Source organism: Columba livia, chromosome Z (assembly GCF_036013475.1).
Source record: "Columba livia isolate bColLiv1 breed racing homer chromosome Z, bColLiv1.pat.W.v2, whole genome shotgun sequence".
Taxonomy (NCBI): Eukaryota; Metazoa; Chordata; class Aves; order Columbiformes; family Columbidae; genus Columba; species Columba livia.
The window spans coordinates 35,850,846-35,868,818 of NC_088642.1; the positions used below are offsets into that span (position 1 = coordinate 35,850,846).

Here is a 17,973-nt window from a genome sequence, read left to right on the forward strand (position 1 = left end):
TAAAATGAAAATCCTGTAAGAATTTAAACAGGTACTCTGTTTATTTGGCTGCCTAGAAGGTAGACTTCCAGGACCATCAGGGAAGGTGGGGGGGAAATAATAATAAAAAAATAAGCTTGCTTGAAGTTTAAAAACTCTCCAAAACAAGCAATGGAAAAGTTGAGGGAGGAATCCATCCACAAGACAGACAGAGGCTATGGAAATGATGTTGTATAAATGTGGTTTGCATTTGTCATTGTCTGCTGGAAGAGATATGTAACCTTGAGCAACACTGAAACAAAACAGGATGACTAACAGGACAACAGCTATGCCATCTCAGCCAAAAAAGTGACCTAAAATAGTTTTGCATTATTTATACTTTCACATATTCCATATTTGCCTGGCTACTGTTATCTTCAGTGGAGTTTGTCTGCACCACATCTAGAATTCTATTGCAACATTTTGACTTCTGTCTATACAACAGCAGATGAGAAGATTCCTTTACTAGATAATGTCCTCAGACACTCTTTGTGAACTGTGGAGTTGTCATATGCAGGTACAGGTGTTGGACTCAATGATCCTTTTGGGTCCCTTCCAACTCAGGACATTCTATGACTTCTAAGTAGTGCATAAGGTTTTTTGTAATATTGCAAAAATAAAAATTATGAAGAGTATGAAATATCATATACAAATATGAAATTGACTAAATAGTCCCAGACACAGTAATGGGTAGTGACAGCAAGGGTGAAGTAAACTCCTCTTCTTGAGTAATGTAAGCTGAGTACCGGGAAAGGCTTCTGAAACAGCATAGAAAATGATGATTATAAAATGAAGAATCTCTCTTCTACAGAGCAACCCATAAATGATCGCAGTGTTAACTCAGAGAAGCACAAGAATTGAATGGAACCTGGTGGCTGGGCTCCTGGGAAACCTCCCGTGGTCATATCGGCTAAAAACCTTCTGGAGATCAAGACAGTTTCTGCTGATGTGCGAAAAACATTTTGCTGAGCAAAGATGTGAAATCTGATTTCACTACACAGGCAGGCTCAACAACCTACAATGCTGATGGGAAATACTACTTTAATAATTCAGGATGACGGCTATTGATGACGTTCTGGTCCAACACCTGTGTTGTAAATATAAAAGTTTCATGAGAATACATGTAAGAGTATATTAAAATTGCTGTATTAAATTTGAAGTTATTGCAGATGACATTACATTTTTTCAAAACAAAGCCGATATTTTGCTGAAGCAATCGTTGGGTTCAGTCACATCTGTGCAAACAAAGATATTATGGGGCAATTGCTGCTCATTCCAGCAAGTAAGGCTGAGGGAGCTGGGTCTCTTTAGTTTGGAGAAGAGGAGACTGAGGGGTGACCTTATTAATGTTTATAAATATATAAAGGGTGAGTGCCAGGAGGATGGAGCCAGGCTCTTCTCGGTGGCAAACAATGATAGGACAAGGGGTAATGGGATCAAGCTGGAACACAAGAGGTTCCACTTAAATTTGAGAAAAAACTTCTTCTCAGTGAGGGTGACAGAGCACTGGAACGGGCTGCCCAGGGAGGTTGTGGAGTCTCCTTCTCTGGAGACATTCAAAACCCGCCTGGACATGTTCCTGTGCAACCTCACCTAGGCATTTCTGCTGCAGCAGGGGGATTGGACTAGATGATCTTTTGAGGTCCCTTCCAATCCCAAACATACTGTGATACTGTGAAATAACTAACTGCCTTTGAACTTGCTGAAATGCATCTGTAACTCTTAACTAAAGTAGGAAACAGTTTCCCTGTACTGTGACACTTCAAAACCTTCCCTGCTTTACTGATGTGAACTGAAAACCTTGAGAGGAAGGTTTTTTTTCCTTAATTTTTATAATTCTAAAAGAGGGTTACATCTTACCTGAAATTTTGTTTACTCAAATGGAGTAAACCTCTGGCCATTCCCTCACATTTCAGATTACTGCTCTAACTCCAGGGATCACTTTCTGAAGCTTTTCAACTCGTTTTTCATCATTTATTTTTCTTTACTTTGGTTAGAAATTTAATCCCAACAAGCCATAGCCATTAAATAATCGCAAACTATGTTTGTTCCTTACAGAAGTTTCCCTTTTGGCAATCTCGTATACTGGAACAAAAGTAGAGGAGCTGAAGAATTTCTCATCAGCTCAACTTTTAAAAGATTCAATTGTAATAATTCAGACATCATTAATTGTGTTCTTCATATTACATTTCTGCTTGACATGCCAGTTAGGTTGTATTAGGTCTGAAGGAAAAAACACAATCTGTTCTGAATCCCGACGTCACATATTTATTATCGAATTCTCAGAACCAACTGAATTAAATTCTACCATTTATCTGAGACATGGACTCAAGATCAATTTCCATGAAAAACTTTTCACATTTTCCTGTACACTCAGGAAAGTACAAACTGAGATCCGTCCTGCATTTCTGAAATTCCTCTAGTAGTCTTCTCATCCACAAAACTATTCATCACATTGCTCTGACCTTTTACGACCAGATATTATAAATATTACACATTCTTGATCAATGTTGAAAATGTTCTAGGTTAACCTTTAAATAGCAATACAACCTATTATTCTTTTCCTTTTATAGCAAACTGAGTTGCTTCTAGCAGTTTAAGCATACCTGTTTGCCCATAAAACAGCTTATCAGTCTTAAACATACCTTTTCAGGTCTTTGAGCTTAATTCAAAATACACTTCTGTTTTTCATAAACAATTGTGTGTTACCACAACTCATTACAGAATTAAACAACGAAACAAAAGTTTTCACAAAAAATCACGCAATGTTTTAAGCATTATTATGCAAAATAATTTATGACCTTTTTATACATTATCCATAGATAGTTCTAGAAAAGAGTTTTCATGTTTCATTGCTCAAACATGTTTACCTTCTTTTTCACTCTTTAAGGAGTCATCCTGGAAGATCTGCAGCCGATGTTAACTATGCAGTTAGAAGCTACACATTCTCTCTTTTTCTTACAATCTAGTAACAAATTTCAAAGATGTTACATTTTACTACCAACAAAAATCATATGGCTAAAAACTATACTGCTTTAGGTGCCATGTTCCTCTTGCAGATCTCTGTATGTATTGGTAAGACCAGGCAGAGTCTGAGATAAAACTGTATGCACAAACACCACAACTGAACCTTAGATGAAGAGTCCTCTGTTCTCATAGCAGAAACACCTCATCCTCATCACTTTTTCCATGATCCATAGGAAAGAAATCGTGATTCTTTTGAATTAAATGCAGATTTGCGCAAGGACATTAAAAGCTGCAGCATGAGACCCTTTAAAAATCAGATAATTCATTTTTTATTAATGGTTTAGAACTAATGAAAACTAGTATCCCTAAGTTTAGATTGGACATACTGACTGCATTGCGACTACTCTAATAAGAATTCTCCAGCTGCATGAGTGGTGCTCAAATCCTGCAGTTAAAAGATGCTAATTAAAAAAAATTCCAAAAGAAACATCTAGTTTTGTCCACCTCTGTGACATAAATTTAAGGAACCAGTCATTACTTACTTGGTTCTTTCATAGGGCTAATGTTCTCTTTGGAGTTCATTACAATAATAGACGATTTAAGCTGCACTTTCAGCATTAGCAACGCAGGCACTCTGAAATAATAGCTGTTTCATTTAAAGCAATCCTCATCCAAGCTATAGTAAACCACCCTGTGCATCCTGTGACAGGACAATTGCAACTTACTTCATTTCATTGCAGCAACATGTGTTTGACCAACTAGTTCTGAATGTCTCCTTCTAACTGTTGGTGGTTGGCTCTGCACGAAGATTCTGCATCCTTAGCTTTGCATCATACAATAAATGCACTAGCTCACCACATAATGCTGGATGTAAAAGAAAAAGAATCCTTCTCAAATCTTTGCAACAGATCCTTGTATTACAAGTCTTGCTTCAGCTGTGAAAAAGGAATGCCATGTGTGCAAATGGTACATATTAACCAGTACTTTAGTTCTTCACCAAAGCAATGGAAGCAATCACCATAATTTTACATCTGAATCCAAATGGTGCTATCATAAGCAAAATGACAAAATAATCTTATAATTTCAGCTTCTGTGTGGTTCATTCACAATTGTATAGAAAAATATTTGCAATAACGTAGAGTCTAGTCTGCTTTTCTGATTTTATTTTTACCTTGTTTTCTTCTTAATAAAATCATAAGTCCACCCAGAGCTATTCAAAATAACAGTCCAGATGCTGCTATCATTTGCACTAGCATAAACCAAATAGCAGTGTGAAACCCACAGACTATTAGAATCAATGCTACTATTCTAATTGCACTTCTGCAGGGCTTTGAAGCTCTTAGATTTCTGTTACCGTGAAAAGTGCTGAACAATTTGAGTGAAAAAAATTATCTGATACCTGCATCTTCAAGTATTTGCTTCTTTTCTTCTGAGAAGAAAGAAAGCATTATAACAGGGTTCTGTCCCCATTCTGCACACCTCTGTGGCAATATGTACTGCTTGTCCTCCTTTTTTTCCTCATGAACTTATGATGACAGTTTTTTCTCTCTGGCATCAATATCCAGCTCAGAAAGAGAAGCAAAGGCAAATACCCCAGAAGATGGCAGGTTTGAGCTTAGCCAACAACCTTTAAAAAAGCCTTCTGAATAATTTCTCTGCTTTCAGCCTATGCTGTCCAACTAAATTACAAACTCTGTGTTTAAAGAGATATGCATTTGTCACTACCAGCAAAATCTACTGGAAGTCTTTCTCAATAAAGTTCAATGACCTGAAACCTGTCAGATCCTAAAAAAAACAAAACAAAACAAAACAAGCGGCATTTGGAAAAAAATTCTTATATATTACAAAAATGCATTGATCTATTTTACTCTTTGTACATAAAATCCAGTCTTATAAATGAAAATTTCATCAAAACACCTGCTAAAAAGGGGAAACTATTTCATATATTTGTTTTCAACCATAATCTCAATATACCTCTTTTAAAAGAAGGTAGATATTGGAGCTGCATTACTTATGATCAATGGCAAAAATTCAGAACCAAGCATGTATCTTACTGTTATATACAATATCTATGATGCTCGTTCTGCCCTTCTTATTCACAGGGACATTTACACAGGAGTTTATACAAATAAAAGTGTCAGAATCCAGAGCTTTTTTACTTCTAATTGCTGTAGATATGCATACATTTTCCAGACATCATAACACATCAACTCACTCCCTGTCTAACTTTGACCAAATGGTGCAATACAGGAAAATTAAAACCAGACATGAAGTACAGTTAATAAATATATACTGAATATGCATGGACTAACGATTGCCACATCATTTCAATGGTAACAAAACCTCTTAAAGTAAAAAGTATGTTATTAGACTTATAAGAAATAAAGTAAAAAACTATAAAAACTAAAAAAAATAAAGCAAAATGCTTTAGGAGACTAGCCACCAACACGTTTCTTTGTTTGTGAGTAACTTCACTTTAAGAAACAAAAGTCAGAACTGTAGATTCATTATTAGTACTGGCCCAACTGCACATGTCAAGAGATAATCAAGATGATACGATACCTTAAGATTGAACGAAAAACTCTGTTGAGACTTTGATATGAAATGATATTATTAGATATGATATCTTAAGATTTAATGAAAGACTCTATTGAGATTTTGAAGTTGAAAATTACATCAGGGTGCAATTTGTTTCTCTGTCTGTCACTACCTGGCTGTTAAACTTTACCTAAACAAGAAAGCCCTCCATTTCATTACTAGGAATGAAAGACCAGGGGAATTGTGCACCTACGTATAATATGTATACTCTACAAGCCAGCAAATAAATATTTCCTTATGATTATCACAAGTTTGAGGGTCAATTGTAGCAAACTTAAACTTCTGAGTAAATTCAGAAACACTCACCATGATTCCAGTGAGTAAACAGACTCCTTTCCCACAGTATGTATTAGGTACCATGTCACCATATCCAATGGATAGAAAAGTTATTGAAATCAACCACATTGCTCCAAGGAAGTTGCTAGTAACATCTTGTTGGTCATGGTACCTGAAAAGAAAAAGAAAACAATTTCTTTATCACAAAAGCTTTTGTTAGACTTTTGTGCTGTCATAAAGAAATTGCATTAACTGGTCATAAACCCTTTCCTGTATTCTACAGTTATTTCCTTTTTAAAAGCAGCTATAAGGAATTAAATAAAACTAAAATACAATGACATCAGCAGTAAAGAAACAGAAGGTACAACAATAGCACCAGCAGTACAGATATTCAGGATGGTTTATAATGCAGTATTCTGTTGTTATTATTATTAAAACCGAAGAAACTTCTTGTTTTTCAACAGAATCTCTTCATCAGGGCTACCAGTCCTGCTCACCCCCTGAAGCAGCATAGGACACCAGTCTACTACAGTTGTTGCAGTCTGAGGCAAATATGAAAGTCAGAAAAGAATGTGTGGGCAAGAAGACAGCAGAGCACAGTTACATCTCCTAGGCCTGAATTAAAGTCTGTGCTCAGAAATCTATTCATGCTGTCATGCAAACGCTGACTTAGACAACTCTCCTTCAATATGTTTGAGATAAATAGAAAAGCATGCCATTGTGTTCCTTGTTATCAAAAAGATCTTTGTGTTAAATATAGCAAAAGCTCCCTTTTGCGTTGAGCCTGCTATTAAATGGAATTTCCCAATTTGTCATCTTAGTTTTAATATTCTAGTAGGATATGTTCATTTTCTCCTTCAAAGAAAAGTTCAGATGAATAATCTTCACATAACATATATACCTAATCAAGTGGGAAGTCACAAGAACACATTTCAGGGCTAAAAACTGTTATCACCACTCTGTGGGAGCCTAACGTAGGTGGAATTTTGCTCCCCAGACTGAGTAGCTCTGCAACAGAGACTATCAGTGGCAGTCACTGCAGCCTCAAGGTTGCAAGAACCCCTGCAGCTGCGGTGAGGCCTCAAGTGAGCTAGCTATCTCTGCTGTTGGGTCCTCAACAGTATTATTTTAGCCAGTCCCTATATCTGTGTCTCATAGGGAGTCATGGAGGTCACAGAAGGCCATTAGGGAATTAGTTCACAAATCCATAAGCAACCTGCTTTCCACAACTGAAAAAATTGCTTCAGTTTTCTTCCCTTCTGACTGCAGTCCCCATGGATGAAGCAGGAACTCAGAGTGAGCACGAAGGCGCTTTCAGGAAATTCTCTACGCTCTCACTTGCAAGATATTCACTATAAACACCTGAAAAAATGTAATCTTCACAGTCCTATCCATGCCCTGATTGTTACAACAACCTAAAAAGTCTTTGACTGCCAGAGACTACAGCAATCACTCCAGACAAGTCTGTTCCACATTTCATGTCTACTCTTCTGGTGTCAGTGTTGTCTTTCTCACATCTTTTATAGAACCTTTCAAAAGGTTTTCATTCTGCACCTAGAACAGCACAGTAACAGCTCACAATTTGAGCTCCGAAGGATGACAGTGACACCAATAATGAGAACCACAACCGCAACAAGAGAAGAAAAAAGACAGCAAACTTGATTTAACTCATGACCACAGAGCTCTGCACAACAGAGAGAGATCTGACATTGCTGCTTTTTTTTTTTTCCAGTCTACACTAAATGTTATGGATTTTAGTCTCCCCTTAACAAACATAGCAAATAACAGCTATGAAATATATGGATACAGGGAGAGAGACATATTCATCCCACCCAGGAAGCAACAAGAAAGCCTGTGTATCATGCAAGTCCCTACACAGGATCAATTTAACTGACATGGCCCATAGGCTTTAGATGAGCTTCACAGAAGGGAGTTAAATCCACCACACATACTCTAAGGCTAGTAACTCAGTTAAATGCCATAAATATTTATAGTATCTCCTTTAATGACCCTCCTGGGTTTTGAACCTGGCCATGTCCCTACTTCAGACAGAAAACAGTTTTCCTATGAAGATGAAAATGAAATGCAATGTTTGTAATTTTTTCTATATTTTGTCCAAATAGTTACAGCCTTCCAAAACAGAACATTCAAATACAAGTCAGTAAGTTCCTGAAATAAACGGTAGTTCCACATAAAGAATGCCAAAACCTCTCCCTTAATCCTTGAACAACACAGGGAAAATATAGTGCAGTCTTTATCCATTTATTCTCCTTCAGCCACACCAGAAAACACAGAAACCAGTCTTCACATAGATAAACAAAGGTGACATAGGGTTAAATTTAAAAACGCCCAAGTCATATTTCAAGTTTCTTTGGAGACATGTATCTTAATTAGTAAGGTCCCCTAGATGAAGTATTCATTAAAGCCACCTGCATCCATTTGTAACAGGACATTTCAAGGACCTGTTGAAATGTTTTTATCTTGTTAGCTGAGTGCTCTTGGATTACCTACTCTGAATATTTCACCTGGATGTGGTTGTAGGGTTATAGTTCTGTAATTAAGAGGTGGACACTATATTTAAATATCATAATCAATAATTATGACTTTACTGTGACTAAGAAATAAAGGATACTTTGTACCCTCTCTATGGGCTCAACTGCTCAAGAATGGCAAAGCACACAAATTACAACCTAATGTTCTCTTTCAACAAAACCAAAAAAGTATTTTTCTCTCACAACTGTACAGCGAAAGCCAAAAGACTGACTTCTCAAATTAAAATCTGTAAGTAAAACAGAGTCTAAAAAGATGAGGGGCTGTGTGTGTGTGTGTCACTGTCCTGATGATCCCATCATTTCTATGCCAGATTTATAGGAAGGTGGTTGGTTTTATCTTGGTGTTTTTGCAGCCTCAGTCATGATTTTTGTATCGCTCTGATTAGTAATTCTGGTGCCTGCCTACATCCTTCAGATTTTCACAAGATTACAGTTGTGTCGGCATATGCTTCCAAGTCTGCTATGTCATTAGGCACCATCATCACTCCAGATTCAACCCTGATTAAGCAAAATCAGATGACTCTCTGGCTACACTGAGTCCACCATCAGGTAGCAAATTATTATATCTAATATCAAAATAGGAAAAGCCATTTCTCAAAAAACTAGGAACTGCAAGATCTTATTTGTACAACCATGGGAATGGATGAAAGTGAGCACTGGAGGCATTTAAATTGCTTTGTTTTGAGGAGGGGGAAAGAAATCTACTCATTGCCTTTTTGATTTGCTTTCAAAGTTATCACAGTCCTAAAGACTGAGCTTTTCCATTTATGCAGGGAATAGTAAATACAATTCCCATCACTGTTTTTTCAATTCATTATTGAGACCCTCCCAAGTGAGGAGAAAAGCCACGCACATGAACAGCAGGAGCAGAGCTGTCTGGCTCTCTGTCAATAGTCAGCCGCTACAGACATCTCCTCCTTCTACCAGCTGGACTGTGACAGACAACTTGGATGCAACACTCCAGAATTCAAATGCAGTTTTCCTAAACAATCCATTCACTCTGCATCTGAGAACACTGAACTCTGACAGGAAAATACTGTAACCACGAACAACTCTGAAACCCAAAAGCTCAGGAAGTAAAGAAAAATAAACAAAGAGTTTCTTTCAGCAACAAGTTCCAAACAAAGCAAAATCAGGCCATTACCAACCAAATTCCAAAACATAGGCTTTTTGTCACTTATCTTTGCTTTAATAAAGGTTTTTCTTTTTTATAAAGATTTTAATTTTCTAAATCACTACAGAAATATTTATTTAAATATTTAAAGCTCGCTATTCTTAGTCAATAGCAACTTACACTAGAAACACATTGAGCCACTTGAAGATAAGAGTATTTGTGTTAAAACTGCAGCTATGGATAAAGGGTCATTTAGAAAAGCTGTGTATTCCCCCAAGATAGGAAAATCCTTGGCTGAAATCACACTTTTATTTGTCACTTTTTCTCTCCTCTAACAAGTAATTTGCTGTCAGGCCAGTGGTGCTGCAGCTGGAATACGCTACTGACAGGCAATCCACATCCTCTGAAACACAACTATCCAGTTCTCACCAACCAGCATATATCAGTCCAGAGGCTACTCTAATTTAAACCAAAAATAGCTGAATGATTATGTTTGTGCAAAAAATAGCATGGCTCGATTCCTTCCCAAGCCAAACTGAGTGGGAGTTTTACCTTTCATCTCAGGAAGACATAAATATATTCCTCAGCTGACAACACTGGAGTGGCTTGGGCTGTCAAAGTAATATTCCAGATTCTTTATGAAACAGCTGTCCTTTTCTTCTGGTTTCACTATTGGTATTATGATTTTCAGTACTGCCTTCCTTTAGAACTATGTTCATATCTGATGACAATTCATTGAACTGGTAAAACATCTGCTTTTTAGCTGCACAAAGTTATCACGTATGATGTCTTGACATCTAAGACACATTCATATTAAAAAGTGATGAACAAGAAGAAACCAAGTATAACATTAAGCTTGACCACTGGAGTGTTAATCCACACTTAGCAGCTTCATTTCAGCCTATCTTGCCTCCACAGACAGCCTCTGATAACTTTGCCATCTTCAGGTTTACTTTCTTGAACAAAAAGAAAAACCTGAAAAAAGGTATTGAAAAGATTACTCTTTTTGTAGGGCAGAAAATTGCCTGCTTTTAACATAATCATGAAGAAATTCCTGGCCTGCACTACAATGGCAATCCAGGTTGAGTTTAGTCTTGTTGGACCTTAAAAACTTTTAGACTAATAACAGCTGAAAACAGGCTCAGCCCATTAAATCAGAAACTTGTCAAGAGACACTGATTGATCTAACCAGCTATTACAGCTCTTCCAGAGCACCAGGCTATTCTGTTACTCAGTGTCTTTTTAGTCTTAGTTAGATGGTAGGTACTGCCAGCTTTTTATCTGTTAATACAATGGTGATAATAGACGTATTTTTCTTCCCTCTCACTTCTTCCCATTTAAAAGAAAGAAAGAAAAAAAAAAAAAAGACGACGACAACAGCACTTGTAAGGAACAGCTGGGCTGACTCCCAGTCTAAGGAAGTCAACCAAAGCAATTTTGCATGCCTTGATGGGTTTACGATCAGAAAGGCAGCTTGAAAAGTGCATGTCACTCCTGGTCTTTTTCCTAGCATGGCTGTTGACATCCTCCAAATATTTATAAACAGCAGTAAAAATCTCCTTGTCACAAAAACCACTTCATGAAAACACAAAACACCATGGCAAATGTCTGGATTTCATACAGACAGACTCACATCAGTAGTAGTTCTCAACCCAACCAAAAGCAGTAGGTGTGAATAAGCTGTCTGGATTGCTTCTACACGGGTCAAAATGTTAATGATTTTTTAATTAAAACTATTTGTGAACTATTTATGGAAAACTAATAAATCCACAGAGAAATGTTAAATATTATTACATAAGTAGCATATGTTACTACATTACCTTAGATGGTTGGAAAAAATAATCCAAAAGAAATCAAGAGGACAGAGGAGACAAATAAATCACACAAAAACAGAAGGGTCTGATGGTGTATTTTAAGAATTTTTATCATTATTCTTGTATATAAATTACAGTTTAAACATAAATGTGAAGACATAGAAATATTTAAACCTGTAGCTGTTGTCAGATAAATACCTCTCAGTGGATGGGCAATGGGTAAACTGCCAGTAGAGAAATAAGGACTAATTGCCATTTTTTCAAAAGGTACCAAACTTTTATTTGAACTCCACTGGTGGAGGTCTTTCCTTGTTTTTCTGGTGCTGAAAAGAGTTGTTATTCTGGTAAATCGATATACCTGTCTGTAGCCATGGTTGATGGAAAAAATTTCAATCTTTCCAAGAGAGGACATTCAGCTACAAACATAATCTGAGGATACCAAAGTTGCTGAAGCTCCTTGAAAGTATTAACCTGCTTCATTTATTTTTAACCTGCATTTAATAATTCTGTTAAGGAGAATATATTGAATCAATTCTACAAATATTGGGAAATCGTGAAACCTTTAAATTTGTGACAGACTGCAATCCACTAAGAGGAACAGCAGCAAAGACAGGAGTGCTCAGTTATCAGTATACAAAAAAGTATTGCTGTGAATAAAGTGATAACTAATGCTTCCGGTGGTCTTAGACTATAAGAAACCATTAATATGTCTTTTGAAAGTCTTTAGTTTGTTCAAGGATAACTTTTCTTGCTTTGATACAGAAACACACCCACCATCTCCCAAGCCCTACATTTGGGGGCTCTATAATCATATTATTCCCACTGTGTTCTCTTCAGCAGTTTCAAGCTACTCTGTTAATGCAGTGGTGTAACTAAAGTAAAATCTTATCTCAGCTGAGCTCAGCAGTAAAGATCCCATTGATTTCAGTGGGACCAGGATATCTATTCCTTTAAAATGTTTCCTTCCATTTAGCGTTTCCATGTTTATCCATTTCAGATTTCTTACTTTGCCTTTGTCTTCATCTTGGATGTCAATAGAGCTTTGCTGTTATGAATGTCATTATGTATATCAAGAAACAACCTAATAAAATTGCTAAGCTAATTAAACTAAAAAGTAAAAATGTGTACTTCTATTCAACATTTAGAAGCATAATAATGAAATGAAATCCTTATTTGGAGATTTAAAACTAGCTATAACATATATTTACTTCTGATATGCTTACTGTGACCCCGTAGAATAATGAATAACACTGAGGAACTTGGAAAGCTGTAATCAGAGTCTTAAACCAACCCTTAACTCCTATAAACCTGAATGAGCTCTGCTTGCACCAGCGTTTTTCAAACATATATCCTGACTGCTTTGAAAAATAATCAGGTTCACTGTGTCTAAACATGGCTCATTTAAAAAAAAGTACGCACAAGAGAAATATAAAAGAAAGTAAGGCTAGTAGGAATACCTTCCTATCTCTCAAAGATGAAAGCTGGGGCTAATTGTCATGAAGATCACATGACAGATTATTCTCATTTCAGAGAATGTATTCATTTTCCTTTGTGCAAAATTTTGCCCAATGTTAAGCATTTGGACTACTACATTTTATTATAGTCAGACAATCTTCTTTTGCATAGATATATCTCCCTCACACTGTGGAGCAGGCTCGGGGATTCAGGTTTTCCCAGCTCTACTGAAATTTCTTTATATCTGATGTTACTCTGCTTCGAACAAAAACAGTTTTTGTGTTTCACAGGGTTGCCTTCTGATCTTAAAAACTCAACTCTCTAGTCTTTCGCAGCACCTATATACATGTCTAGACTGTGCAGAAATACTAAGCATACTGCATATTGCTCAAGTGCTGAGGCAAAATCAGGCTCTAATGGTTAGTGTTAGCTGCTGGATCAAGAGTAGCATTCCGCACCAAAACAGTAAGGTCTGAAACAACTCTTTTCATGAGCTTTGGTGCACATATCACAATGCACTCCATAATTCCATAATTGTATGGTACTTCTTAATCTTTGTGAAAACACGCTAGTACCTTTTTCAATGCAAAGTGCAGCTCTGCTCCAGGTATTGACAAACGTAGCACAAAATACTTTATTGTCATACAGCTTTCTGCCTCATTTTTTGCAAATGAAAAAATCCAGTTTTAATTTTTCATTGCTCTCCTACAGATTCCCTGCATGAAGTTAACCATCTTTATTACAACATATCATTATTTTGGTGATCTTAATTTCAGCTGTAACAGATGGTTAACAGTTTGATTAGCTCAAATCTCAGACTAAAAACCAAAGAACTCAAAGTCCTCTAAAATTACATGTATGTTTAAAAATAAGTTTCTTAAATGAAACATCCAAATTCACATAACACCAAAATTCTTTCCTTTGCCAAAAATGGAAGCATGTCGTGAAGCAGCAGAATAGCCCTTCGAGTGCCTCAGTATCCACACGTGAAGCAACATGGATGGAAAAATTATTGGGGAACAATTAACCAATCAGGCTTCCCATGATGCAGTGGGAAAAGATCTGTTGATAACCTTTTTTTTACTTTAGCATCTTGATGATGAAAGCACGGACCATGGGGAGCAAAGTTTATCAGAATATATTTTTGAAGCTATTTCAACTATAAATTGATTTCAAAATTCAGGGAGCATGACTCTTTAATCTAGTGGAAAGGGATATTGCCTAAAAGGTTTAGGAAGGATCTGGAGAAGGGAACATGTCTGTTCAAACCCCTGACAAATCACTTTTTTCAGTAAACAATAACTCTGCTTTCAAAGCAAAATTGAAGTAATTAAGAAAGTACTGAGACTGCAAACACATTGACTAATAGAAATAAAACCCCAAATATCCAAGAGCTGCTCTTTCTGAAGTTCTGTATATCAACTTTATCAAATTATGTTCAGTAAAAGATGCTACTATAAGCACACAGTTAAAAGAACATTGAATATAAAAGAAGTAAACTGGAGTGACATAAACAATCTTAAGTAAAAACTTTTACTTTTCAGCACTGCACTTTGTAATCTTATTTTAAAATATATATATATGCATGTATATTTCCCTTCTGCAGCCATATTTTTTACACCATATAATCTTTGAAATCTTTGTCAATAAGGTAAGAACAAATCTTATTTTTAAGGTTTGCTTTGATTTTTCAAAGTCTGTAACAGCAATCATTAAAGCTGTGCTATGATAGAAATATGAATCATTCAAAATCAAAGAGTTTCTTAATGAGCTTGACTCTGAAACATTCATTATATTCACTAACAACTAATTCCCTTCTAAGATTTTCCTGTCTTGCATTTTGCATTTAATCTGGAGATACTCAGTTTCTATTTTACTAACAAGCCCTCTGCAGAATGAGGAAAAGTTTGTATACGGTTCTTCTTTTTTGAGTCAAGATCATCTGAATCAATTGATGTCTAAAGAATCCAAAGTAATTTGCTGAAGAAGAAGTTCAGAAATAGAAATTCTAGAAATTAGAAATAGAATTAATCATTATGCACTTAAAATTAAGCCCACCCTTTTTCTCTCATATAAAACGGCAGAACTAGGTAAAAATTAGTCTTTCTTTTCTCCTGTATGTAGATAAAGGGGGCAAGAAAAGGGGAGGGGAAATTCTACAGCAAAGATCATGCAGAATTCTCAGAGAAGACTTCCTGACAAACTGGGCACCCTGAAGGTATTTTACTCTCATTGAACTAATTTCACTTATCATTCGTCAAATTACCTTTTTTTTTTAATATCTTATTTTTCTACAGCAGAAGATGGTGTGTTGCCTTCCATGAAAAGAAGTTAAGTATAAGACTATAGCCATAAAACTTGCTTTTTTCTTTTCCAAACTTCATGAGAATATCAAGTTTTACCAACATATGCATGTTCTCTAATGCAATGAACACTGGAAACAGATGACCAAAAAAACCAAAACAAAACCTACAGATTCATCAGAATGTACATTCTGGATAAACTGAAGAATATAACTTTCTATATAGCACAGCATCTTACAAGTAACTATTTTATAAAATCTAGGCAGATTTTTTTTTTAAACTAACTTTGTATCAGAGTGGAAGCCTGCAGTCGGTGGAAAAAATTTCATTGACTGTCTCAGAGTTGGGACCAGGCTCACACCTGGTGTATCATGGACACCGCTGGAGCCATATGCTTAACGTAAATCAAGCTAAAGTGCCCTTATTCCTTGAATATATTTCAATTTCCTTTATGAAAAGCAAAGGTGTATCAAGATTAGCTTCTATAAGTCACACTGCTTGAAGCTAGACAGATTTTACTGAATATTTATAAAGACAATTCCAAACTGAAAGCCTGTGTATTTTTGAAAGTCATCAGAAAGTTGTACCAGATTTCACTAACAGTTGATTACTGATGTACTGGGGACAGTTAGTACATTTAATGTTATGAAACATAAAAAAACTACAAAAACATAACTATATATTGTGATATAGCAAATGAAACAAGGAAAGCACTTGTAACATAAATATTTTACTCACATTTGTATGTGTGAAACTTCAGCATGAGGGCGTCAATATTTTTAAAAAGCCCATGTATTTGCTCTTTTTCCATTGTGTTCTTTCCACTAAAACTGATCAGAAGCCTAGGAAAATACTTCAGGGCGAATTTTGTGATAAATTTAGAGATGTTCATTTATGAGGGATTAAGAAAGGTTATCTACACAGAGGACAAATTTTTGTGTCTCTGTGGTGCCACATGCCTTACACTGGAGCGAGTGTGTATACAGATCACTTATGGGACAAGTCTCTCAAGGCAAATCCAACCTGAGAGAATACTGTAGTTTCAGTCAAGCTATCAGAAATGTAATACTCTGTACATAATATACTGTATGTAAATGTAATACACTACCCACAGTGCTTAACTCTGGTGATGATAATAAAGGAATATCATCGTCATTTGCTTATACAGACCTCTATAGTGCCACATTTGAAGACAGAAGTATTGTCCAGCTAAACATTCCCCAAAAGAAAATGCTTCAAAGACCTTCACAATAGAATATAAAAAATGCCAGATGCAGTTATTTCTTCTTCCCTGTGTTTTAGGCCTTGGTCTGTTACTGTCAAATTCTGTAATACTGGGAGTGTGATACTATATGAAGTCCAACTCTTCTATTTTCCTCCCCACTTTCTCAGTAAACAGGAGATTAAAATCAGGCTTTTTTGTTTTGTTAATTTTGCATTTTCAAGTTTGCTTGTTGTTTGCTTTCAGGATGGAGTAGCTTCTAAATTCACTTACCCTGTAGGGATCATCCTCATTTTGATGCCAGTATTTTCTCTAAATATCATGCACATTAGCGAGTTCTTTCTATTTCCAAATTCTTTTTACCAAGTCCATTTTGTTGCTTGGTATCTTGGCCTTCATCCAGGACTTTCAGATTTTTCATTTCTATTGATTTTGGTGAAGCACTGAAGAAATGAATTAAATTCTGTGCTCTAAATGAACTTCAGCAGGTGACATTGTCAGTAGGAGTGAGCAGTTACATATCGCCACTCTGTGTTGTACTGGAGAGGAAAATTCCAGATGGAGTGGCAACTGAACTTAGATTTTGCACTGTCTACACTTGTGTCTTACAGTCTACATGTCTTACAGTCTACATGTTAAACATGTTGGAAAAATCCTTTAATAAAACAGAAATTATCTAATGCCTATTGATTGGTCTACTGATAATTTCTATGCAAATCATACAGTAAATGTGTGAAGGATCTATGTGACTCAGGCAGGCAAGGACATAATCAGGGGTCATGCTTAACTAAAGATATAGAGGGTGGTACCATGTGAATTTGGTCATGCTGTCTGTAATGACACTAGCTTGATATGAAAACTAAATTTAATTTCAGCTGTTACTAATTATTCCCTTTTTCAGACTGTGGAATGGTTCATAAAGGCTGCTGACATAATTAGTATTAAATTGCAACAAAAAGTATGAGCAGGAACATGAAATGTTAAACAAACTTGAAATCTAATCTATAGTGCTCTCTTGGTCCTAGAAATTAAACAAGTTCAGTGCCAGGAGAAACACAGGGAAGTGTATATATATGCAGAAGTAGGTCTAGTTGTAGTGGTAAGAATGCTGTCCTAAGGGAGCTGTTAATCCTCCTCCTTTCACTTGCTTGGCAGAACTGGCCTTCTGCAAGACTTTACAAATACAACAGAAACTGAATAAAACAGGAAAAGATAAAAAAGATTACAGGCATTTGTAGAGCTCCAAATCTGATTGCAGAACTATAGCTTCTCTGGTATTTTAACTGTTTCAGCTGTCCTACTCAATACAAAGTATCTGAGATTATAATTTGAAAGCATCACAAAGGACACAAAAAGATACTTTTTTGTTGGTTTTTTGCCCCTCATTTTAAATGAATAATGACCATTAGCTTGAAAGTCAAAGACACATTATTCCATTAGCAGAAGTTCACGATGCTAAAGAATAAACAAGTCAGAGATACTCAACAAGAGGCACGGAACTGAGGATGTGTGGCTCATCCTAGTGGAGTTGGGACCACTTTATACCTAAGTTGTTTTTCTGCAGCTACAAAATACTCACAAATATAAACAAGGCATACTTAATATAGAGTGAAAAATTTGCTTATAAGAGTTCAACTACATTTGAGCATGACCT

General features: G+C 36.0%; 1 protein-coding gene across 6 annotated transcripts in view; it reads right to left on the bottom strand.

Annotated features, from left to right (window-relative positions):
• Positions 1-17,973, bottom strand: part of KCNN2 (potassium calcium-activated channel subfamily N member 2) — a 69,636-nt gene that overhangs the window by 15,202 nt on the left and 36,461 nt on the right. For 5 of the 6 annotated variants that reach the window (XR_010468844.1, XR_010468845.1, XM_065045383.1 and 2 more), the window contains one exon: positions 5,890-6,031. Coding sequence is in view for 4 of the 6 variants with exons in the window: in XM_065045383.1 (XP_064901455.1) it covers positions 5,890-6,031 (142 nt within the window). In the remaining 2 variants the exon portion in view is untranslated. Of the gene's footprint in view, position 1; positions 3,850-5,889; positions 6,032-17,973 lie in introns of those variants that run through there. The other variant, XM_065045385.1, reaches the window with a different exon arrangement.